Source organism: Amphiura filiformis, chromosome 16 (assembly GCF_039555335.1).
Source record: "Amphiura filiformis chromosome 16, Afil_fr2py, whole genome shotgun sequence".
Classification (NCBI taxonomy): domain Eukaryota; kingdom Metazoa; phylum Echinodermata; class Ophiuroidea; order Amphilepidida; family Amphiuridae; genus Amphiura; species Amphiura filiformis.
In genome coordinates this window covers 13,906,606-13,933,740 of record NC_092643.1, presented here as the reverse complement: position 1 = coordinate 13,933,740, position 27,135 = coordinate 13,906,606, and the positions used below count along the sequence as shown (strand labels likewise).

At 40.6% G+C, this 27,135-nt stretch overlaps 1 protein-coding gene across 1 annotated transcript; it reads left to right on the top strand.

Annotated features, from left to right (window-relative positions):
* Positions 1 to 1,918: 1,918 nt before the first annotated feature.
* On the top strand, positions 1,919 to 26,366 carry LOC140135597 (short-chain dehydrogenase/reductase family 42E member 1-like). Its single transcript, XM_072157139.1, has 11 exons — positions 1,919 to 2,010; positions 5,572 to 5,740; positions 7,872 to 7,967; positions 14,383 to 14,443; positions 15,463 to 15,578; positions 17,831 to 17,906; positions 19,727 to 19,809; positions 21,560 to 21,697; positions 22,801 to 22,930; positions 24,439 to 24,512; positions 25,337 to 26,366. Exons 1-11 carry the CDS (start codon positions 1,964 to 1,966, stop codon positions 25,553 to 25,555), a joined length of 1,209 nt encoding a protein of 402 aa, XP_072013240.1. The 5' UTR covers positions 1,919 to 1,963; the 3' UTR covers positions 25,556 to 26,366.
* The last annotated feature ends 769 nt before the right edge of the window (positions 26,367 to 27,135 follow it).

Here is a 27,135-nt window from a genome sequence, read left to right as displayed (position 1 = left end):
ATGCTTTACGCCCAATATTTATTGGTCGTTATGAGTTGTAAAATATTGGACTCGACTATGTCTCGTCCAATATTTTAAAACTCATAGCTCATGGGCTCAACCGATCCAATTTTATATCAACCTCATAGAGGTTTTCGAGAGGTGAATTCACGTGGTGATCCAGCGATCGAGTATAAATTCAGCTTGACAACTGCTCTCGCAGGTGCAATAACAATACATGGACACAATCACTGACATTTACACAATGAATTTAATGAATTATTTATGACATGCATGGGCTAGTTTTTACGATCGAGGTAAGGTTTTCGGCCTGTCCCTGCGTGATTAATATTTTGTTCTGGGTCTGATTATTCGGACTAGCTTCAACCCTGACAAAGGCCTACTCACAAAATTATTCCCACTGCACTGGCATGTTCACCAAAATTACTAATATTGTTTGCGACTGATGGGTTTTGAAACTAGGGAGTATGTGATTTATGAGACGTCTCTGAAATATGATACTGTTATGTGACATGACGCTTCAAGAGTATTTGATATCAGGGACGTCCATGAATTATGAGTGTCCCCAAACTGTATACGCCGAACAACTGAATACAAGCACAATGTATGGACCAATATATTTTTGTAAACGTTTTAGGCCTATAACAAAATGAATCTTTAGTACAAATTGTACAACTATAGTTTCTACCCTATGACCTATAAAAGTTACCTGTTATCAAAGTGTCCGCAAAAAACTGGTCATCGCAAGTATCTTTGATGCTGAAAACTAAGGATATTCACGCAGGGACAGGCCAAAAACCTTACCTCGATCGTAAAATCCAGCCGATGCATGTCATAAATAATTCATTATTCCATTGTGTAAATGACAGTGATTGTGTCCATGCATGTATTGTTATTGCACCTGCGATCTCGCGCGAGAGCAGTTGTCAAGCTGAATTTATACTCGATCGCTGGATCACTACGTGAATTCGCCTCTCGAAAACCTCTACGAGGTTGTTACATCGAGCACGCTGACTGGCTCAGCAATTATCAAAGTAGATTTGTAAACCAATCAGGTTAGACGTACTTTACTGGCGAGTCACATTAATTAATACCGTAAAAGGCCGTCACGTTCATTGATTGGCTTAAGATTTCAAAGAATGGCTTTTGCAACCAATCACAATACGGGTTATATGACGCCCGTCGGAAAGTCTAGTCTCAAAATACGTCTACGATGACGTCATGCCCCAGCGCCACGAGGCTTGCTTTTCTGCTAAAGCGAGCGAGTGGTATAAAGTCAGTTTCACACCTGTGATTTAATGGAGCACATCCGCAGCGCATTTGACAGATAAAAATGAAATGGGCAATTCTGAGCAACGGGATTCCATGAAATGGACGATTATGTAAGTTATTCTAAAGGATCGGTAATTAGCTGGTCTGCTGTATTTGAAGTGCATATTGAAGTTTGTAAGTTTTTGACTTCGTATGTTATGTGTAATTGATATTATAGGAAGCTTAAATTGGCAGGCTCTCATGCAATGTATCCGTCTCTTCCGAACATATATATGGACGTTCAGGGCAAGTCATACTGAAGTATGACTTGCCCACACAGGGTTTACCCAAACTGGATTTGGTTTATACACACCTTACAAGTTATATGAGAAATCACTCTCCCTGCTTTGCGTTCAGTCGCGCACGCGCTCCCTCGCAAAATCCTCCTTGTTGGGATGCAGGCATCTGCTTTTCGGAGTAACCAATCAGATCCAGAACATGTTGGCATTTCATGATCACTAAAATTTCCCAGTTGGCACTTCAAATAAACTAGTTGAGAAGGCCTGTTCTACATGAACAATTGTACATTTGTAATAGCTCCAATAACTCAGGTTTAACTTCTTAAATTAAAAAGTAAAAATAAATTGACTGTTGTCATTGCAGCCTTATACAGGTGTGTTTGTTACAAGGAGGACTTAGATTCACAATCAGTATGGTGTCAAGTGCAAGTCATGAAACAAGAGCAGGCCAGTTAATAAGGTGAGAATACAAAGATAACAAGTTTTATAGACCACTTGACATGTGACGTCATTGCCCGGCAGTATGCATGCCCTAATGTGCACAAATTATGGAATATCAATTATTGTTCTTTGCCCTGCACTGTGTGTACGCATCGTTATTTGCTCAGGGCATGTGCATTTTAAATCACCCACCACATTTGATATATAGTACAAGAAAGCCATTGAACAGTGTAGCGGTTCAGTCAAGCATATCAATAGACCAGTCCCTCGCCTTTGTTGATAAACAATGATGTCAAGTGGTCTATAAGCTGGAACAATAGCTATGGTGTCATGCATAGATTTGCTTGAAAATGATGCAGGATGTGTAGATGGATGACAAAAAATCACCTGCCAGTTTAACGGTTCATTCAAGCATATCGATAGACCAGTCCCTCGCCTTTTTTGATAAACAGTGATGTCAAGTGGTCTATAAGTTGGAACAATATCTATGGCGTCATGCATAGATTTGCTTGAAAATGATGCAGGATGTGTAGATGGAAAAATCACCTGCCAGTTTTGAATTTGGGCCAAAAAGTATTTTGTATCATGAAGAAAACCCATTGACTCCCACCATTCCTTGTTGTTGTTGTTGGTTCCTCAGTTACTGCATTAGTTATGTTTATGTTTTGTCTTGTAGTCTACATGTTATTGTTTTATCTTGTCTTCTGATTGTATTTTACACATTTTCATGTTCTGTTTTTCAGTTGGTTTGTTGCAACTTTATGATATAAGGACTTAAGTGTGAAAGGGGACATAGCTTTATTAAAAGCCCATTCAGTTGAGAAATTAGCTACATGTATTTGAATGGGGCTTCAGCTTCATCAATACTGAGCAAATGCCTAATGACAATTTGAATGACTTATCCTTCACTTTTAGGCTATTTATAAACAATTTTAAGTTTGTTACGCTTATACATTGGGATCACTGAATAGGCCTTTAAGCTATGTGCAGGGTTCCCATGGTCCTTGAAAGTACTTGAATTTGAAAACAAATTGTCAAGGCATTGAAAGTCCTAGAAATTTGCACAAGGTCCTTGAAAGCCCTTGAAAATTGGAATTTTACCTTAATTAAGTATAATTTTGACAAAATTTGGGGAGTGGAGAGATGTCCCTTTCGTTAATACGTGCTGCATGGAGAGCTGCATCATGATTTTTATGCCTCCACCGCGAGGCATACTGTTTTTGCAATGTCCATGCTTCCGTCCTTCCGTGCTTCCGTCCGGATGCAATATCTCGGGCATGGATGGGCGGATTGACTTCAGATTTTCAGGATAGGTGGGTCATGGTCAAAAACTCTGGCTACTTTTTTTTGGGTGAGGTGCAAGGTCATATACTGAGGTAAAAGGTCATTTGAGGTCAGAGGGCCCATTTTCCTTATTTACCTCTTTTCTCGGAGACTGGGGGTCGCACATTCCTCAAACTTGGTGGGTGGGTGCATCTTGACCCCAGACAGAACAAGTTTATATTGGTTAGTGGGTCAAGGTCTCCTGAGGTCATGCAGGGGTCATCTGAGGTCAAATTAGCAAAAATAGTCATATGGCCATGAAACTTGGTAGGTACAGTCAACATTTAGAGCCAAATTGTTGGAAGGTCATTTTGGGGTCATCTGGGGTCATCTGAGGTCAAATTAGTAAAAACTGTCGTATGGGCATGAAACTTGGAGGGTACAGTCAACATTCAGAGCCTAATTTTTTGAAGGTCATTTTGGGGTCATCCAGGGTCACCCAGGGGTCATCTGAGGTTAAATTAGTAAAAACTGTCGTATGGGCATGAAATTTGGTGGGTGCAGTCAATATTCAAAGCCAAATTTTTGGAAGGTCATTTCGGGGTCATCTGAGGTCATCCAGGGGTCATCTGAGGTCAAATTAGTAAAAACTGTTGTATGGGCATGAAACTTGGTGGGTACAGTCAACATTTAGAACTTTTTTTTGGTGAGGTTCAAGGTCATATACTGAGGTAAAAGGTCATTTGAGGTCAGAGGGCCCATTTTCCTTATTTACCTCTTTCTCGGAGACTGGGGTCATACGTTCCTCAAACTTGGTGGGTGGGTGCATCTTGACCCCAGACAGAACAAGTTTATATTGGTTAGTGGGTCAAGGTCTCCTGAGGTCATGCAGGGGTCATCTGAGGTCAAATTAGCAAAAATAGTCATATGGCCATGAAACTTGGTAGGTACAGTCAACATTTAGAGCCAAATTTTTGAAAGGTCATTTTGGGGTCATCAGGGGTCATCTGAGGTCAAATTAGTAAAAACTATCGTATGGGCATGAAACTTGGTGGGTACAGTTAACATTTAGAATTTTTGGAAGGTCATTTTGGGGTCACCAGGGGTCATCTGAGGTCATATTAGTATAATTACTGTATGGGCATGAAACTTGGTGGGTACAGTCAACATTTAGAGCCAAATATTTGGGCGGTCATTTTGGGGTCACCCAGGAGTCATTGAAAGGTTGTTTGGGGTCATCCAGGTGTCATCTAAGGTCAAATTCAGTCTCCTCTTTTACGCTTTAAGCTTTGTATCAACTTGTGAATTCCACATCACTCCCTTTGGTGGAGGCATCACGGTCGACGCTGTGCGTCGAAAACCGCGACATCCGAGAACCGCGGTCCTTCTAGTTGTTTTGTGGTAAGTCCTTGAAAATCATGCTTTTGGCCTTGAAGGTTCTTGAATTAAGGCTTCAAGGTGCGGGGAACCCTGCACACCGACATCGCCCGGTTAATAATTACATTATACAGCAGAGACACTGAAATGAATACCCGGGATCGATACATGTGAATGTGCTATGCACAATTTGATATTCAGATGATAAATCTTTGGCGGGATCTTTGGATACCGGGGTAGAAAATGATGAATATCTCCGGTAATTTATGTAGTCTAAAGAAGCCAAATTTTGTTCCTTGCTCTTGAATATATGTGTTGAACGGATATGATAGTCGTTAGCTTGCGTCTTGAGAAAGAACCAGTGCATCTTGAACTCAAAAACTGACAAAAATTCTGATTTTATATGTGCCGAACTATAGCGCAGCATAGGCTAGCTGCACTCACTCGTAAAGCAGATTGACCTCATGGCGTATATACATGCTCACTCACACACAGAGAGGTCAATTACCAGGCTATTGTCAGTAGCCTTAGTCAGATGTCCCTCGGCTCATTATGCATCTCAAAGGTCGGAATTACAAAATGGCCATGCGTGGCTGTGGATTCAACCTACCATGGCGATTTCTGGGGGATATCGGGGGGATGACACTGTGCACTGTATGTGTTGTTTTATATGGCTCCTAGAATCAACTTTGTCTTGTCTTTTCTTTCAATGTAAATTTTGTATATCCATGTGTATTTTGATCAGGGGTCGATTTAGAAAATAAAATTTACATGCACAAATCAAAATGGGTTGAATAACACAAAATTTTGCATGCACAGGCAAAATTCTACATGCACAGAGCCAAAGTTACATGCATGCATTTGTGCATGTGAAACCCCTCTAAATCGAGCCCTGATTTCGATTGCGAAATAACTTGTATGATTCTTATGTTTCTTTCAGGAGCCTAGAAGTGGCATCTTTCAAAGGGAAGAAGATCCTAGTGACTGGTGGAGGTGGGTTTGTGGGCGTCCATCTTGGTCGTGCATTACATATGCTTGGAGGACATGTTACACTATTCGACAAGAAACCACCGATTGAAGACTATCATGAAGACATCAAATTCATTTCTGTAAGTTACTGCTTGTTGTAACAAAGTATAGAGAGAGAGAGAGAGAAGGGAAGGAGACTGAGGAGGAGAGTTTTTGTAGGATTGTAATGGGACATTAATTCTACCATTTCGATTCAAAGATATGTGCATAGAGGTCGTCAGTGTGACATTATCTTTACCTATCTTGTGGGTAAATCAATATAATTACCTTCAAATATCAGGGACTGTCTTTTGGAATTTGCAGGAGAGCATTAAATAGCTCTTCTGGAGCCTTCAACAAGAATAGAATGTAAGGTGAGAGAATGGTCAACTAAGGAGAGCTAAAAATCACTATCCTATAATCAGATTTAAGGAGAGCAGTAGAGAGCAATTGCTCTCACTCTCCTCAAAAGGTAATCTCTTCAAATTTAAAAGACTAGTGCACCTGGCTCTGAGAGCTGAGAGCAACTGTACCGGTGAAATGATATAGAAGTCAGACTGTACACTGCAGTTGTAGGTCCTATTCCCTGGTCCTATAGCCAGATTGGGCTAAGTTTGAAATTTTGACCCCAGATGACCTTTGACCTCGGATGACCTTGATGTAATTATTTTCATGCTCCCCCCACCAAGTTTGAGCCCGATAGGACAAAGTTTGAAATCTTTGACCTTTGACCTCGGATGACCTCCATATAATGTTTTTCATGCTCCCCTCATACGAAGGATTCCACACACCAAGTTTGAGCCCGATCGGACAAAGTTTGAAATTTGACCCCTCCGTAATGACCTTTGACCTCGGTTGACCTCTATTTCATTTCGCGCATATATTCCCCTTGTATCAAGGATCCCACTCACCAAGTTTGAGCCCGATCGGACAAAGTTTGAAATTTTGACCTTTGACCTCCGATGACCTTTGAACCCACCCGGTCAACTTGCTTTTGCTGTTACCGATCTATATCCGAAATATCGCATTGATGCGTCGAAGCGCGGCAAAACGCATAGCTGGACACACAGATACACTTCGCTTATTATTTTATTAGTACTAGTGCACCTGCGGCTGTGAGAGCCCAGATGCTGTGAGTGCACTGGCACGATAGCGATACTGTTTGACCCCAGATGAACTTTGACCTATCAAGTTTAAGCCCAATAGGGCAAAGTTTAAATTTAGCCCCTACATGACCTTTGACCTCGGTTGACCTCAATTGTGTTTTGCGCATATATTCCCCTCCTATCAAGGATTGCACCCACCACGTTTGAACCCGATAGGACAAAGTTTGAAATCCATGACCTTTGACCTTTGACCTCGGATGACCTCCATATAATGTTTTTCATGCTCCCCTCATACAAAGGTTTCGACCCACCACGTTTGAGCCCGATCGGACAAAGTTTGAAATTTGACCCTCCGTAATGACCTTTGACCTCGGTTGACCTCGATTTTATTTCGTGCATTATAGTCCCCTCCTATCAAGGATTCCACCCACCAAGATTGGGCCCGATTGGACAAAGTTTGAAATTTTGACCTTTGACCTTGACCTCCGATGACCTTCAAAACCACATGGCCAACATGCTTTTCCCGATACCTATCTATATGCGAAATTTCAGCGCGATGCGTCGAAGCACGGCGAAACGCATAGCCGGACACACAGACACACAGACAGACAGACAGAGCTTATGATTATTATAGTATAGATAGAAATCTGGTGACAACATAGAGATGAGTACACAGATTTGCACCCCACTCATTACAATAAAGGGAAATGCAACCGTATTGATTTACCATCTTTTACCCACAAGATGGAGAAAGGCTGACTTAAGTTGCAAAACATATGGCATGGATGCATCTGATCTGTATCTTCTTCGATTATATTAACAACTTTTAATTTCAGTCAAGTTCCTTTTTACATTTGTCATGATGAGATCTATTTTTGTTGGTATTACTACTATATTATTCTGGCATTTGTTGAAATTAGAGATGTGAATTAAAATAGTAAATTTATATAGTATATGCCTACAGTATTGTTTGTAATAAACACCCCAAAAGGGCGCGTTTATTGGAAGTGAATTATCAATGAAAAAAACTTTAAAATCAGGTTCAATTTCCCGTTGGTGCTCCTGTAGAAAGGAGGGATTTGAGAGAAATGTGTAGATATAAATTACAACACTTTTTTTCTCTTAGGGAGATATACGAGACCCAAAATTTGTTCAACAGTTATGTGAAGGAATGGATTGTGTGTTTCATCTTGCATCATACGGGATGTCAGGACTAGAAATGGTAGGTGAATAATTGCTTCCCGCACGGCACCCATTGTTCATTTGGATATTCCACCCACTTTCTTCAGACTCAATTCTCATTTTATTATGGCACAATTAATACAGATTTATCAATGGGAGTAGTACGTTAGCAGCCATCTATACTAATAAAACTAGTGCACCTGCGGCTGTGAGAGCCCAGATGCTGTGAGAGCACTGGCATGATAGCGATACTGTTTGACCCCAGATGACCTTTGAACTCGGATGACCTTGGTGCAATTTTTTTCATGCTCCCCTCAGTGATACAAAGGATTCCACCTATCAAGTTTAAGCCCAATAGGGCAAAGTTTAAATTTAGCCCCTACATGACCTTTGACCTCGGTTGACCTCAATTTTGTTTTATGCATATATTCCCCTCGTATCAAGGATTGCACCCACCAAGTTTGAACCCTATAGGACAAAGTTTGAAATCCATGACCTTTGACCTTTGACCTCGGATGACCTCCATATAATGTTTTTCATGCTCCCCTCATACGAAGGTTTCGACCCACCATGTTTGAGCCCGGTCGGACAAAGTTTGAAATTTGACCCCTCCGTAATGACCTTTGACCTCGGTTGACCTCGATTTTATTTCACGCATTATAGTCCCCTCCTATCAAGGATTCCACCCACCAAGTTTGGGCCCGATCGGACAAAGTTTGAAATTTTGACCTTTGACCTTGACCTCCGATGACCTTCAAAACCACATGGCCGACATGCTTTTCCCGATACCTACCTATATGCGAAATTTCTTGACCTCGATTTTATTTCACGCATTATAGTCCCCTCCTATCAAGGATTCCACCCACCAAGTTTGGGCCCGATCGGACAAAGTTTGAAATTTTGACCTTTGACCTTGACCTCCGATGACCTTCAAAACCACATGGCCGACATGCTTTTCCCGATACCTACCTATATGCGAAATTTCTTGACCTCGATTTTATTTCACGCATTATAGTCCCCTCCTATCAAGGATTCCACCCACCAAGTTTGGGCCCGATCGGACAAAGTTTGAAATTTTGACCTTTGACCTTGACCTCCGATGACCTTCAAAACCACATGGCCGACATGCTTTTCCCGATACCTACCTATATGCGAAATTTCAGCGCGATGCGTCGAAGCACGGCGAAACGCATAGCCGGACAGACAGATAGATAGACAGATACAGCCCGCTTAGTATAGACTAGTGCACCTGCAGCTGTGAGAGCCCTGATGCTGTGAGAGCACTGGCATGATAGCAATGCTGTTTGACCCCAGATGACCTATGACCTCGGTGCAATTTTTTTCATGCTCCCCTCATACGAAGGATTCCACCTATCAAGTTTCCCACCCACCAAGTTTGAGCCCGATAGGACAAAGTTTGAAATGCATGACCTTTGACCTTTGACCTCGGATGACCTCCATATAATGTTTTTCATGCTCGCCTCATACGAAGGATTCCACCCACCAAGTTTGAGCCCGATCGGACAAAGTTTGAAATTTGACCCCTCCGTAATGACCTTTGACCTCGGTTGACCTTGATTTTATCTCCCCCATATATTCCCCTCGTATCAAGGATCCGACTCACCAAGTTTGGGCCCGATTGGACAAAGTTTAAAAATTTGACCTTTGACCTTGACCTCCGATGACCTTCAAAACCACACGGTCAACATGCTTTTCCCGGCACCTACCCATGTCCCAAATATCGGATCGATGCGTTGCAGCGCGGCGGAACGCATAGCCGGACAGACAGACAGATAGACAGACAGAGACCGCTTATTATTTTAGTAGTATAGATAGATAGATAGACAGATGGTTCAATAGACCTATGTCAGAATCAGCAGCAATATTTCTCTTCTAACTTGATCGATGATCTCATGTTGATGCTCAGAAGAGAATGCTGATCCAGGCAATTTGTATTTCTTGGTTCAATAGACCTATGTCACAATCAGCAGCAATATTTCTCTTCTAACTTGATTGATGATCTCATGTTGATGCTCAGAAGAGAATGCTGATCCAAGCAATCTGTATTTTTGTATCTTATCTTAGTCATATGTTTTAATTAATATTACATTATGTCCAATGAAAAACTTTTGTGCCAAATCAGCTCTCACTGTGTAAAACTGTGTTGTAATATGACCACTCTGTAATTTGGGGTTTTCTGGTGGGATTTCATTTAGGGCATATATTCCCCTCGCACCAAGGATTCCACCCACCAAGTTTGAGCCAGATCGGACAAAGTTTGAAATTTGACCCCTCCGTAATGACCTTTGACCTCGGTTGACCTCAATTTTATTTCGGGCATATATTCCCCTCGCACCAAGGATTCCACCCACCAAGTTTGAGCCCGATCGGACAAAGTTTGAAATTTGACCCCTCCGTAATGACCTTTGACCTCGGTTGACCTCAATTTTATTTCGGGCATATATTCCCCTCGCACAAGGATTCCACCCACCAAGTTTGAGCCCGATCGGACAAAGTTTGAAATTTGACCCCTCCGTAATGACCTTTGACCTCGGTTGACCTCGATTTCATTTCGGGCATATATTCCCCTCGCACCAAGGATTCCACCCACCAAGTTTGAGCCCGATCGGACAACGTTTGAAATTTGACCTCTCCGTAATGACCTTTGACCTCGCGTGACCTCTATTTTATTTTGGGCATATATTCCCCTCGTACCAAGGATTCCACCCACCAAATTTGAGCCCGATCGGACAAAGTTTGAAATGTGACCCTCCGTAATGACCTTTGACCTCTGTTGACCTCGATTTTATTTCGGGCATATATTCGCCTCGTATCAAGGATTCCACCCACCAAGTTTGGGCCCGATCGGACAAAGTTTGAAATTTTGACCTTTGACCTTGACCTCCGATGACCTTTAAAACTACCCCATAAACGTGGAATGCCCGATACCTATCTATATCCGAAATATCGGAACGATGCGTCGAAGCGCGGCGAAACGCATAGCCGGATAGACAGACAGACAGACAGAGCTCATTATTTTATTAGTACTACTAGTGCACCTGCGGCTGTGAGAGCCCAGATGCTGTGAGAGCACTGGCACGATAGCGATACTGTTTGACCCCAGAGGACCTTTGAACTCGGATGACCTTGGTGCAATTTTTTTTCATGCTCCCCTCAGTCATATGAAGGATTCCACCTATCAAGTTTAAGCCCAACAGGGCAAAGTTTCAATTTAGCCCCTACATGACCTTTGACCTCAGTTGACCTCAATTTTGTTTTGCGCATATATTCCCCTCGTATCAAGGATTGCACCCACCAAGTTTGAACCCGATAGGACAAAGTTTGAAATCCATGACCTTTGACCTTTGACCTCGGATGACCTCCATATAATGTTTTTCATGCTCCCCTCATACGAAGGTTTCGACCCACCAAGTTTGAGCCCGATCGGACAAAGTTTGAAATTTGACCCCTCCGTAATGACCTTTGACCTCAGTTGACCTCGATTTCATTTCGCGCATTATATTCCCCTCCTATCAAGGATTCCACCAACCAAGTTTGGGCCCGATCGGACAAAGTTTGAAATTGTGACCTTTGACCTTGACCTCCGATGACCTTCAAAACCACATGACCAACATGCTTTTCCCGATACCTATCCATATGCGAAATTTCAACGCGATGCGTCGGAAGCACGGCTAAACGCATAGCCGGACAGACAGATAGACAGATAGATAGACAGACAGACAGATAGAGACCGCTTATTATTTTATTAGTATAGATAGTGCACCTGCAGCTGTGAGAGCCCTAATGCTGTGAGAGCACTGGTTGACCTCAATTTTGTTTGCGCATATATATTCCCCTCGTCTCGAGGATTCCACCCACCAAGTTTGAGCCTGATAGGACAAAGTTTGAAATCCATGACCTTTGACCTTTGACCTCGGATGACCTCCATATAATGTTTTTCATGCTCCCCTCATACAAAGGTTTCGACCCACCAAGTTTGACCCCGATCGGACAAAGTTTGAAATTTGACCCCTCCGTAATGACCTTTGACCTCGGTTGACCTCGATTTTATTTACAGATTATATTCCCTCCTATCAAGGGCGGCACCCACCTTGACCTCCGATGACCTTGAAACTACCGGTAAACAGCGCACGCCCGATACCCATCTATGTGTGAAATATCGGAACGATGCGTCGAAGCGCGGCGGAACGCATAGCCGGACAGACACACAGACGGACAGACAGAGCTTATGATTATTATAGTATCTTACTCTGTATATTATAGTATAATTCACCAGACTCTGTCTGTGTGTCTGTCTGTCTGTTTGTCTGTCCGCCTCTTTTCTCGGAGACTGGGGTCACACGTTCCTTAAACTTGGTGGGTGGGTGCAGCTTGGTATGAGGAAGAACGAGTTTATATGTTTTAAGGTCAAAGGTCAAGGCCGGGGTCAAGTCCAATTGAAGTCTAATGTCAAATTGCCCCTATGGAGCTCAAACTTGGTGGGTGTGTTGACCTTGGACTAACAAACAAAAGTTTCCACGGTGACCTTTTCGTCAGACCTACGGTTAAGAGGTCATAGGTCAAAAAAGGTAGAAATTTCAAATTGCCTCTATGGAGCTCAAACTTGGTGGGTGGGTGGATCTTGGACTAACAAACAAAAGTTTCCACGGTGACCTTTTTGTCAAACCTACGGTTAAGAGGTCATAGGTCAAAAAAGGTAGAAATTTCAAATTGTCGCTATGGAACTCAAACTTGGTGGGTGTGTTGACCTTGGACTAACAAACAAAAGTTTCCACGGTGACCTTTTTCGTCAGACCTACGGTTAAGAGGTCATAGGTCAAAAAAGGTAGACATTTCAAATTGCCCCTATGGAGCTCAAACTTGGTAGGTGGGTGGATCTTGGACTAACAAACAAAAGTTTCCACGGTGACCTTTTCGTCAGACCTACGGTTAAGAGGTCATAGGTCAAAAAAGGTAGAAATTTCAAATTGCCTCTATGGAGCTCAAACTTGGTGGGTGAGTGGACCTTGGACTAACAAACAAAAGTTTTCACGGTGACCCTTTTGTCAGACCTAGCCAAAGGACACACCCTGATTCTGAGATCTGCGAAAGCCAATAATTATGATAGCCGAAAACCGCGAGATACGGGTAACCGCCTAGTAGATAATAAGCGGTCTCTATCTGTCTGTGTATCTGTGTATCTATCTATCTGTCTGTCTGTCCGGCTATGCGTTTCGCCGCACTTCGACGCATCGGGCTGAAATTTTGGATATAGGTAGGTATTGGGAAAAGCATGTCGGCCATGTGGTTTTGAGGGTCATCGGAGGTCAAGGTCAAAGGTCAAAATTTCAAACTTTGTCCGATCGGGCCCAAATTTGGTGGGTGGAATCCTTGATAGGAGGGGAATATAATGCGCGAAATAAAATCAAGGTCAACCGAGGTCAAAGGTCATTACGGAGGGGTCAAATTTCAAACTTTGTCCGATCGGGCACAAACTTGGTGGGTCGAAACCTTCGTATGAGGGAAGCATGAAAAACATTATATGGAGGTCATCCGAGGTCAAAGGTCAAAGGTCATGGATTTCAAACTTTGTCCTATCGGGCTCAAAATTGGTGGGTGGAATCCTTGATGCGAGGGGAATATATGCATAAAATAACATTGAGGTCAACCAAGGTCAAAGGTCATGTAGGGGCTAAATTTAAACTTTGCCCTATTGGGCTTAAACTTGATAGGTGGAATCCTTTGTATGAGGGGGCCATGAAAAAAAATACACCAAGGTCATCTGGGGTCAAACAGAAATGCTATCATGCCAGTGCTCTCACAGCATCAGGGCTCTCATAGCTGCAGGTGCACTAGTTGTGTAAATATGTGTGTAAACCAATGCAACCCCAGCCATAGCATAGATTCATGCACAAACAGTGATGTGCAGATTTATACGGTAGTTCCATATTTCTCTGTTTACACTCTACTGTACTGGACCCTGGATGTGTATTTAAGACAATTTTTGTGAATATATGTGTTTGAATGCAGTGTAACTTAGCTGGTCTATGATTAACATTGCAAGAATGCTATTTGCAAATGCATCACCACGTTTTATCGCAACAAGTCTTACCCACAGCAGCTGATAGGTGTATCCGATCATGCTCTGCGGTACCATAGTAGAACTGCACATGCCATAGAAAGTGCACACAAAATCCCTAATTTCAACGTTCAATTTATATCAGGGGAGCTTAGACTTTTGTTTGAAAAAATATGATCTCTAAAGTATTGTGAAACTATCCATAGATCAAAATATTTAAGCGGAATATGTTTTGTATGTATTTGCTATGGAACAAGCAGGTAGACTATAATGCATGATGGGATATTCCCTTCAGCTGCTGTGAGTCTTACCTACTATTTATAGATAACCAAATATCTGCTATTCAATTATTTATTCTTATTTACATGACTTGCAGCTCATTGGAAGTGAATACATAGAAAGTGTGAATGTTGGTGGAACCAAGAATGTTATAGAAGGTAAGGATACTGTAAAAGGAGATATTTTTGTGGGGTTTAATTTTCTTGAATTTCGTGATTCCTCCAAGGGCAAAAATAACACCTCACAAATATATGCAACAATGTATAACAAGTATAGGGCAGGACTTAGCAATTGCGAAAATAACATTTGCGAAAATGTCTTTCTTACTCTAAATTGTGAAAATAACTGTTCACAAAAATATCCCCTTTTACAGGAACTCACTGCAAACCTTCCAACTTTAGAACTTATTCATTTCAGTATTATGAGTTATGCAATGTGATACATTGGAGCAGAAAAGGTGTAATAAAAGCTTTCATTACACATTCTGTGATTGGGGTACCTTTTGGGCCAGGACATATTTTATACACATCTTTTTGTTCAGGCCAGCCAAAATTAGTTTACTCCCACCGTAAATGTAGTAGCTGCATTTTGTTTGCAGCAAGATAATGACATATACATTGGTTCAGATGTGTGCAGCAACACCCTACTAACAAAACCAAGTTGAAATTGAGAGAAAGGAACTATTGGCATGGTTATTAATCTTTAGAAATGCTGCCCATACTTGATTGCTAGTCCTGTACCTGGACTGCAGTATGAGTGAAAGTCCTACTAGGTTCTTGAGACTATTCAGTGGGTATTAATGATCTTGATAAGTGTCAACTTTATGTGACAAGACGGCAGACGGGTGTCAGGTCATGTCATCCCATGTCCTGGGGTGTCTATGGATGTTGATAGCCTCCCTCACACCTTTGTTATACCAGTCAAGTCCTGACTAAGCACCTTGACATTGTTCCAATCAACAGCATGTTTTGTAGCTGTTAGCCTTTGATGTGTTGGGCCACAGGGGGAAATTACGAAGGAATTGCTACTGGGTCTTTTGTGTCAATGCCGTTTGGTTGTTATTTTTGGCTGCTTTTTACTATTTTGAGACTAGATACCAAATCCAGTTGGTGAAAAGGTGTGTTAAAAATGATTAAATTAATTATGTTATTTATATTCTCTCCCAAATTTCTTCCAGCTTGTTTAAAGACAAACGTTCCCAGAATAGTGTATACCAGTACTCTTAATGTAGTCTTTGGTGGCCAGGACATATTCGATGGGGATGAAACTCTGCCTGTTTTACCTCTGCATGCGGTAAGATGATCATAAATAAAGGTCATTACTCAAGCAAAAAATATTTTGGGGTAATTTATAACAAATCGTGAGTGAAAAACTCTTACATGCATATACCCATCTATCAGCTTTCTTTGTGGGTGTGGTTGCAACTCCTAGGATTTTCTCTCTATACTTTAATAGTACATTCTATTTCCAAGTTGAATAAAACATTACACAGCATTGATTTTGCATAGCAGACCTCTGTCACAAACGGAATAAAAGGTTGATGGATACCTGGCTAAGACACTGGATTCATGTTAGAGCATGGGTTCCAAACTCATTCAGTGTTCGAAATATGCCTCAAAAAGTTACAGGCCAGCCGGGCTTGACCTTAAAAAGTTACCGGCCAGCCGGGCGGGAACTATAGCTAGATGCCAGTCAGAAAAGTTACCGGCCAGGCCAAAGAGTTACAGGTCAATGGCCGGCTGACCGGCCCTATTCGAACGCTGAACTCATTGAGCTCACAAACATACTGTGTTGTTAAAATAAAAGTGTTGTGATAGTCGACCATCACCACCAAAATCTGTGAATGTGCATGCATGCCTTTATCTTCTTGATCATTAGTCTGAACAAGTATGTAGCTTTACCTGAAAATTACAGTGGTCAATATTAGTTATTAGGTGACGTTTTGGGGTGATACAGATTATACCGAGGATCCTGATACGGACTCCGAGACTAGATGTAATCCATATCAATTAGTGGGTTTTTAGCAGGTTCGCCGTCGAACAAGTTTAGAACTGTCAAGCTTTCGTCAGGAGTAGCTCTGACTTCTTCAGGACAAAGTGCCTAAGATTGAGACATGTAGACCGCCCCTTGTCTACTAATGACTCTGAAAAGAGTCGTTCACTGAAGACTGTCCCTTGTCAACAGAGAACAAGCAGATCTCGCCTATCTGCTAATATAAAGGTTTTGGTGGCTCTGAAAAGAGCCGTTTGCTGAAGACTGCCCCTTGTCAACAGAAACAAGCAGATCTCGCCTATCTGCTGAATTTTTTGTAAGTTTTGGTGGCTCTGAAAAGAGCCGTTTGCTGAAGACTGCCCCTTGTCAACAGAAACAAGCAGACCTCGCCTATCTGCTGATTTTGTAAGTTTTGGTGGCTCTGAAAAGAGCTGTTCACTGAAGACTGCCCCTTGTCTACAGAAACAAGCAGACCTCGCCTATCTGCTGATTTTGTAAGTTTTGGTGGCTCTGAAAAGAGCCGTTCACTGAAGACTGCCCCTTGTCTACAGAAAACAAGCAGACCTCGCCTATCTGCTAAATTAAATCCATATCATCCCCTAAACCAAACCAAATAACAATTTTATCATACCAAACTAATAATATCACATAACGAGAAAAAATATTCACAGGAGTAATTTTTGGCTGGAATATTTTTTACTCAAACCCGTCTACACAATAATCCTCGCTGTAAAGCAGGCCTAATTCTCCAATAAAGCTTGAGAGCTCAACCAGCACGGTCATCTTCCTCACTGCTGGCATGAGCCGCGCTTGTGCATGTCGTTACTAAACATGATACGGTGCGTTGATACAAGCATATACGTGCGCAGCAGGTATGATAAAAGATATATCATGTCATATTTGGGGCACTTATCCAATGAAAACACAGGAAACCACATGTACTTGGTATGATAATATATTTTTATCTTTGGCATCAGCCACAGTGATATTATTGTTATATTCAGAGAAAGAGTTTTATGTTTTATTTGATAAGACCTGCAACATTCAGGATACCGTATTGTTTGTAATAAATGCCCCGGGGGCGTTGCATTTTTCCAAAAGGGGGGCGTTTATTGGAAGTGAATTGTCAGTGATAAAAGCTTTAAAATCGTGTTCAATTTCCCGATGGTGCTCCTATTAAAAGGTGGGATTTACACTATACATGATGGCGGCGCCCACAGAAAATGATATTTTCGTGGGGAATACAACAAAATTACACCTGTAAGTGCATGGAATTAGTGAAATTCTACCATAACTAGGCAATGAAATGGATGGGAGTTGAGTCATAATAGGTTTTGTCCATTCAATTTAGATCATGACTGACATAACTGATGCAAGTTTTAAGCTTACCTACACTATATGTCATGGAAATGTTTGCATTTTTGTCAATTTTTCACAGAAAAATTGGAGGGGGGCATTTATTAGAGGGGGAGCGTTTATTACAAACAATACGGTAAATCAGCTTCATTATGCAAAACCTTTTCTTCACAATATCTGCTTGTGCTCATTTACAGCATAAGGACCACTATTCCAGAACCAAATCTATAGCTGAAGATCTTATATTGAAGGCTAATGGAAAAGCAACACAAGGTAAGGATACATTATTCAAACACAGTTTATATTATTGATATTTATTCTAATTTCATAAGTCAAATGCAAAACCTCAAAAGTGGACTCCAGTAAAGCCATAATATAACATTTTCATATAAAATAGATTAGTATATCTTTGTCATAAAATGTTAGCTTTTACTGGCAGATATATCCCTTTTAACTTTGAGCCAAACAAAGCAAAGAAAATTGATTGGAATTTACTACCAGCGCCGATGTTGCCAATACGTATCACTCCTTCAGTTGTATTAAGGTTCAATCCTTTGTTATGTAGATCACCGTCCTGCAAGCCATGTACCTACTGTATGCGTGTTATGAACATCATATGTGTTCGACTAATATTTCCGTCATAATAATAAAACAACGGTTCCTGCGGTTTATTCAGAATCTCGGATTTTAACAAAACTACAGCACCTAGAGTCTTGATTTTTGCAGGGTATGTTGGTTTAATAAAGTACAATATAATTGTGTAAAAAATAAAGGAATTTTGAAAAATATTGAGGGCGTCCTCCTCAGCAAATGTTATAATATGGCTTTAAATCAATCTCATTGTGTGCAATTTTGGTTAATTTGTGTTTGTCATCTTGAACATGCTTGACAACACACCTGATTATTTCCCTTGTAAATGTAAAGTGAATGTCTGTAAATAACCAACACAATTTTCTTTGTAAATTTTGTTAATATTGAACTGGGCCTACTTTTTACATACAGTTTTGTTTTTGATCTTTGAAATTACATAAGATTCAGAAGGAAACTAAAGTGACCATGCAAGCAATCAAATATTCAAAGATGAATTGATACAATCTATCTGAAAAAAAAACTACAACAACAAAGCATTAATTACTACTAACTAGCGGGACACCCGCGCTTCGCACGGGTCCCCGCTAGATGAGTAAACGGAAGCGTTCACTCAAACAGGAGGAATTACTGTACAGGTAGACTCATTGAAAATTCCTCATTCCTTCCGAATCCTTACGATTTTTATCATCTTGGTAATCTCGTAAGCCCATCCCGTTAAACCACAACCCCGTACCCGTAGGCCTACCTTTTTTTTTATGTCCTTCTTTCTTTTCTTTCCCCCTCCGGTACCCTTACAATATTTATGTCTTCGTAGGCCTAATCCCGTTATCCCATATCCCGTACACGATAACCCCAAGCGCCAAGTTGGCTATGCATACGCCGCACCAAAGCGTGCAAGTCAAGTGGCGCAGCGTTATGTACACCGACGCGCTTAACGGTTGGCATAGGCCGTAAAGAAACAACCGCTGTAAATTTGCCCGAAAACCCCACTTTTTACTGATTTTAAGGCCAATTCTTGACCGTTTTCAACCAAATAAATTTTAAACACATTGTCGTATATTCCTCGATCTCCCGTATGAATTTGGCGATATTTGGATTGAAACTGACGGAGCTTTTGCATGGACCCACATACACACAGCATTTCCCTATTTATAGTAAGATAAGCTCTCAGCCCAGAGAAGCAAGCAATCAATTCAAGCAGTGAGCAAGGAAATACCAAATGGGCTATTCCAATTGAAATCCATAAACCCCTATGGAATACATGACCTTAATCTTCCACACAGGGAGTGTGAATTTCAAAAAGGATTACCTGAATGGGTGATGCCATTTGAAATCTACACCCCTCTGTGTGGGAGATTTAGGTCATGTTTTGAAAAGGGGGCATATGGATTGCAACTGGAATAGCCCAGAATAAGCTCTTGATAAGTAATTGTATTTTGGAATTTCCCATATGCTTAATACCAACTTGGACAGTTAATTTTGGATATCTTGTTTACTTGTAGATGGTGGAATTTTAAGGACGTGTGCTATCAGACCATCTGCTATATATGGTGCAGGGGAGCAGAGACATTTGCCAAGGATTGTGGTAAGATTTATAATTCTTATAGTCGCAGTCAAGTTAGCTCAATCGATAAGGCGTTCGACTATGGTGCGAGAGGTTGCGAGTTCGAACCCTGGCGGCAGCAAAGTCCCTGATTTCATTTGTTGTCAAATGGTTTCTGGAATGATGTGGGGTCGTCGTGGTCAGCGACAACCTGTAAAGTGTGCTGAGGCTTGTGGATCAATGTCTAGGCGTTGTGCCTGTGCGTAGCGCAACATAAATCGCTGCGCTTTTTTTTTAATGTTCATAAAATAAAGAGGAAAATTTGACAAAACCAACTGAAACAAAATAACCTTTGTTGAGCTTCATCAGTGAACTTGGTCAAAGCTGGTGTTGTGATGATCCAACAGTTGACAGTTGATTTAAGTCACTTTTGGTCATGATATCAGACTTAATTAGTTGCAGCCTCAAGCAACAAAGTTTAAAATAAAACATGACCATGGTGGTTGGCATGATGAACAGAGACGGTAAAACTGCTTAGTGTGTATTGATATCTAGAATTGTACCCCATTTATAGTGATAATACTACTTGTTTATCAGTAAGCGAAATAAACAAGTGGTGTTGGAAGTTTAATTTAATTACTTTCATTGTATTGATATCATTTAGTGATGTGCGCCGTTGATGTTTTGGGCTGGCAAGATGGCAGTCTGCATTGATGAATAACTCTTGTGATCTCTGAGAATAATCATACGATTATGTGTTTAGTGCGTATATATCCTGACCCGGGGGGGGGGGTACTCAAGTTTGATTTTGGTAGGGACGTGCGCGGAGAATTTGAAAGTGGACCCATAAATATACCAATTTTTCAAGAAATTTGGACCCATTGATATACCAAAAGTCAAATTTTTCGGCCAAATTTAACCCAAATTGTCATAGTTTTTACAAATTTCCCCAATTTTTTTGGAAAATTTCGAAATTTTGGCTAGATTGAAGCCAAATTGGGATATTTTTCGAAAAAAATGCATTCATATACCAAAACTGGCTTAGAAAAAGGGGTCATTGATATACCAAAAGGTCAAAAATGCTACCCATATTAGCGCCACGTCCCCGTATGGTCATTTGTACCAAGTACCCCCCATGGGATCCTGACTAGGTGTTATATGGTAACACAGTAGTTTGTCAATCAAGAAACCAGGTTTTTCATAATACTGACTTTTTTCTCTCTTATGGTCCATAATACTTGCCATACACTCAGATTTTGTAGCTGCTGTGATTACTTATAGGCGCCGTTCAGTTTGCACACTAAATGATCGGAGCCTCCTCGACACAGCACATTTTAAACTGTTTTTAGGGACACTCGGCCAATAATAATTGAGCCCTGTAATTAATTTAAGGGGGTACTACACCCCTGACCAATTTTGTGCCTATTTTTGCATTTCTCTCAAAAATTATAGCACATTGGTGACAAGTAAGATGTATATTATAGGGGCAAGGAGTACAACTACTGTACTGAAAATTCAGCAACTCAAATCAAGTAGTTATTGATTTATTGATCAAATATTGGTTTTCCCTCATTTTTGACTGTAACTCCACAACTGTTGTCTGTGCTGAAATGAAATTTCCAGTGCGGTAGTTGCAGTCCTTGCCCCTATACATATCTTACTACTTGTCCCCAATGCACTATAATTTTTCAGAAGTATGCAAAAATAGGCACAAAATTGGGCTGGGGTGTAGTACCCCCTCAAAGGTAACTGATATATATTATTTATGTGCTTTTCTTTTTTTATTCAACAGAAAAATATAGAACAAGGACTTGTGAAAGTCACTATTGGTAGTCCTGATATAAAGACAGAGTGGGTACATGTAGATAATCTAGTCAACGGACATCTACTAGCAGCTGAAGCAATGACTGAAAAGAAGGAATATGTAGCTGTAAGTTAGTGGGTATATGGGGTGGGGGTGGGTGGGGTGGATGTGATGGGGTGTGGATGGGTGGGGTGGATGTGATGGGGTGTGTGTGGGTGGGGTGGATTTGATGTGGTGTGTGTGGGTGGGGTGGATGTGATGGGGTGTGTGTGGGTGGGGTGGATGTGATGTGGTGTGTGTGGGTGGGGTGGATGTGATGGGGGTGTGTGGGTGGGGTGGATGTGATGGGGTGTGTGTGGGTGGGGTGGATGTGATGTGGTGTGTGTGGGTGGGGTGGATGTGATGGGGGTGTGTGGGTGGGGTGGATGTGATGGGGTGTGTGTGGGTGTGGTGGATGTGATGTGGTGTGTGTGGGTGGGGTGGATGTGATGGGGGTGTGTGGGTGGGGTGGATGTGATGGGGTGTGTGTGGGTGGGGTGGATGTGATGTGGTGTGTGTGGGTGGGGTGGATGTGATGGGGGTGTGTGGGTGGGGTGGATGTGATGTGGTGTGTGTGGGTGGGGTGGATGTGATGTGGTGTGTGTGGGTGGGGTGGATGTGATGGGGGTGTGTGGGTGGGGTGGATGTGATGTGGTGTGTGTGGGTGGGGTGGATGTGATGGTGGTGTGTGGGTGGGGTGGATGTGATGGGATGTGTGTGGGTGAGGTGGGTGGAATGTTCAGTCTCTTATGTAGAATCCACAACAACACCTTTAGAATAGATAGAAAAATAGTTTACAAAATATAAAAGTATAAAAAGGTTTTGTGTAGCTTTATTTGTTTTACAGATGTGCACTAATTTAAACCAGATCACATCATTGCCTTCAGTCACAATGGTTCATTATGTAAAAAAGAGGCTGTTTAAAAGTTGTACCGGAGTCCATAGGAGTCAACTCTCACACAATACATTAGGCCAGGCCTATTCATTTGTTTGTTATTTAATAGGAAAACCTGACTACTAAATGGACTCAGGTGCAACTTTTAAAGAGACAGCATATTTGTTTCACTGCCAATGTCATGAAGGAAGACACAATGATTTATAATTAGTCTTGACAAATGAGTCTAGATATCTATAAACCAAGCTTGATACAAGCACTTCAGTCATTTACTATTTTCTTGTTTTATCAACAGGCTGGCGAGGTATACTTCATTACAGACGACAGTCCTATCAACTCTTTTGAGTTTTTACGTCCGCTAATAGAGGGTCTAGGGTATACATATCCGAAGATTACACTACCATATAATGTAATGTATTGCATTTGTAAGTATAACCAACAAAATGCATGAGTCATATTCACAGAATTAGGGAAGGAGAACCGGAACTCTCTATAGACGAATCCAACGAGCCAAGTCATGGTCAGGATTTGGTCGGCCTTCTTTGGGTAGCCGCTAGCACCAACCTGGTGTTTTGAGCGCCCCATTGTGCAAATAAAAGCCGCCTAACACCTAGAGAAGATGCAAGGAAGAGGAGGGTTAATAGAATAATATATACAATAGAGATAATTCTGCAGGTAATCCCGTCGCATCTATTCATGCATAGTCCTTTTGTTCGCAAGCACATCCATTTGTAGCGTTTGATATGGTGTAGTTAATTCGATTATTATGTCACTTCAACAGCGAATAGACCATGTAGAAGCTGTGTGTTTTGCCGAAGGGAACTATAGGGCCTATTGTGTTGTAAACTTTAATCATTCTTTTGTCTACCTGTGTTTTCGCGGAAGGTGTAAAACGGGTGATGGAATACAGTTTAAAATTTCCGCCAAGGCCGAATCATTTCACATTGTGGGTGCATTGTAGCCAACGGCTACCCAACTAAAGGCTGCTAGTCAGGTGTAGGAATGCATGGATTTGGATTCGTCTATACTGCCACATACAATCACGCCAGCTGTGGGGGGGGATTGGGGGTATTTGAGTCCTTGCCGACGATGCACGGAGACGAACTAAAACAATTTTGCGTCTCATCTTTAGCGTCTTGATATCACATGCAGGTCGCATCTCTGTATGCCTCTCTCAAATGCACCCATCATCCATGTCTCCATCCATTACCTCTATAGCGTATTCCGAGGGAAAACGAATACCCCCAATGGGGGATGGCGGTCTAGTCCCGGTTCTCCTTCTCTAATTCTCTGGCCATATCAAATACCGTAAGCATTCACCTAATGACGCTATGGGCTCTCTTGACATAACTGGAATTGTAGACACAAACTAAAAGTATCCTCCCATAAAAATCCCACCAGCAAGGACACATACACTTAATTCATGTTGGGATTTTTAAGAGGGAGCTCTCTATTTGAACATGAAATTTACCCCAAGGCAAACGAGTCCAAGGTCGCCATTAGGCGAACGTTTACGGTATGTAAAGAACACACCACAGTCCAACCTCCCATATCTGGACTGTCTCTCTGTTATCTGATCAAATGACCTTCAAAGGAAAACGTGTTTTCATGGTCACACACCAGCCATTTTACAGTTGTGGGAGGATAAGATGTTGATGCAGCTTATGAACAAGAGCATTTTGACCAAATACTATGGCATATATATGTGGCATTTTTCAAACTGTTTACTTTATTTTGAGGTACACTGATTGGTTTATCATGCAAAAAACAGGTGATAATCATGCATTAATGCTTTAAAATTTGGTGAAAAGAATAGTAGCTACATACTCCCAATAAAAGAACGTAAGTTGATTTTTTCTTCTTCATGCTGTCAATATTCTTTATTATTAGTTTGTAAAATAGTTTTAATTTGTGTGTTTGATTCTTTCAACAGCATTATTTCTTGAAATCATCTTTGGTGTTGTGAGTCTCTTCTATAGTTTCACACCATTGATGGTACGCACAGAGGTAAGACAATGAAACAAGTGATGGATGGTATGCATACAGGGTGGCTAAAGAGTGTTAACTAAATTGTTATACAGTAAAGGGAAGAATGTACAGGGCCAAATTTCATAAGGGGAGGCAAGTAGTCTGATTTATTGAACCATCCCAAAATGGGGGATATATGCTACAATTTACAATATTTACTACTATTTGGCCAACTTTGGTGACATTTTGCTCCAATAGTTTGAATTAGAGGAGACCAGTTTTCAAACACTCATTCATTCATTCATTCATATTTTATTTCCATAATAATCAAAGACATTACATAAAAAATAATATATACAAACACGGTACAACTCTGATGCTCCATGTATGTTTTTTCAGTCTCTTGTAGTTCTGTATTTCTTTCATACACAATGTTAATAGTCAGAAAAGTTGGGATTTTTTAAGGGCAATTAAAACATTCTTTGCCTAAGAAGAATGAAACAATAATGTTCCATGTTGGCATTTCTAAAGTATTTTATTATACTGAATCAAATATGGAGACTCTTTTTGCATCGCATAAGACAAGCCATGCACCATGTTGTAATTGTGCTGGGAGTCATGTGTGTTGTTCAACCAAGGATTGTAATTTGTAAACCAGCAACTCACATGGTACAATGAGTTGAAGCTGTTTCCAGTCCCTTCATACACAGTCCCTGGTTGCACATAATTTGGGAACAATGTGCTCTAATTAATGATAAGGTGTGACCTTTCAATTTCATCTTGTATCTGTTGTCTATTCACCTATTGTGTTACCAAGTCATTTCTGTCATGACTTAATTATGTAATATCCCCTTATTCCATAGCTTTTCCAAGTTGCTGTGCACCATACATTTAACATCACCAAAGCAAAGACCCAACTAGGCTATGTCCCTGCCAAGCGTGATATGACAGATGTTGTGGAGTATTTCATCGCCAAAGGACATCAGCGTAAACCTTCAGTCGTCATGTACTGGGTAACAAATATTGTTGTTGGACTGATGTTTGCGGTCTTAATTATGACATTCCTACCCATGGTCAAATAAGGTATTAAAGATGTATTGTTTGTTTGCCGCAAAATTAATAAAAGAAGTTATGCAATCAATTTTATATGTAAACAACGTTTAGAACCCAAATGACATAATGACATGAAAGGTTTAAAATATTGTATAACAAGATTAAATTAAAGAGTATCCAGATCTTGATCTTGGGTGTAAACGTTGCTTGATGGATTATTTGAATTGCAATGTTGCTTGGGCCAGTGAAAGTTCATGTGGTTGCTGTCAACTTGTCAAGGATTTTGAAAAATTGACATGGTCACTTTCATTTGACATTATTTCCCACCAATCAGTAGTTATTTTTAATACAGTTAGTAGTGTTGTGTGGTCTTCATCCAATGACCACCTGAATCATGCAGAGTACATGTTTAGGAGGATTTTAAAAACATTAAATACTTCAATAAAAATGTGGCAACCAGGAGTGTGGCAAGCATGATGAGGTAATGCAAAATATTTCAATATTAATCCTATATGTTGCTCCCATTTGTATGAAACTAGAATTAATGTTAAAATTATCAGAAGGATGTGATCGGTAGTTTGTTAAAGACCCATTCAGTGATCCCAGCACAAGTGTAAAAAAATTACAATTATTTATAAATTGCTTAAAAGTGAAGGATAAGTCATTCAAATTGTAATTTGGTATTTTTAAATGACAAATTTGGCCAAAAACAAAGAAAACAGCAGTACTGACGAAGTTGAAGCCCCATTCAAATACATGTAGCTAATTTAGATACTGTCAGTATCTAAATTACAGATTCATGTGAAATGTCTCATTTTGTCTTAAATACACGGCTTTCGGCTGAACCACTGCAGAGCTATGTTAGCACATCTATGACAATGACAAAGGTACCAAAATCTGAATTTTGATGATTTTACGATCGTATGGATGAGCAAATCACTGAATGGGCCTTTAACTTATAACAATTAAGTTTTTTCTTCAAGATTTTGAGCAAAATTTTCAATAAAATAATGAAGTTATAGCAAAAAGAAAACTTGAACAAGCGTTGATGGGAACCATGTAATGAACTTCCAATGGCCCTAGGATGGTTGGGTTGCGGCAAACAAATAAACATCTCAAAATAACTAACCCCCCTTAAATAATGTCCATTATTCAAAAAAAAGGGTGATTGTATTACAAATCTGTCAAATGCGTTGGAAGCAGAATTTATTTCTGCATATTTTGACACCTCATTTACAGCAATTGACTAAATATTGATGTCACTAGCATACATTTAAATCAATGTAACCCAAGATTTGAAAGTTGCAGTAAATTGTATTGATTTTGTATTCAGTGTACTGGAAGGAAATCTGTGTAATGATATCTGGGTGTTTTTGTTTTGTAAAAATTTGTATGTAAGTGCAACTTTCAAATCTGGACCTCACTACATTAAATTGACTGGTGTTTTATTGTTTTCTGGGCTATCGTATCAAATGAGGTGTCAAAATACGCAGAAATAAATTCTGCTTCCAACGCATTTGTAATACAATAGCCCCTTTTTGAATAATGGCCATTATTTAAGGGGAGTTAGTTACTTTTTTGAGATGTTATTATGTTAATGTGCAAGTTG

Bases quoted from the DNA above. Each gene is read 5' to 3' on its own strand.
- LOC140135597 (XM_072157139.1), top strand. From the start codon at position 1,964: ATGGTGTCAAGTGCAAGTCATGAAACAAGAGCAGGCCAGTTAATAAG. The intron at 17,907-19,726 runs GTAAGGATACAT...GTTTACTTGTAG, and splicing joins TAATGGAAAAGCAACACAAG to ATGGTGGAATTTTAAGGACG. The intron at 21,698-22,800 runs GTAAGTTAGTGG...TTTTATCAACAG, and splicing joins AAAAGAAGGAATATGTAGCT to GCTGGCGAGGTATACTTCAT.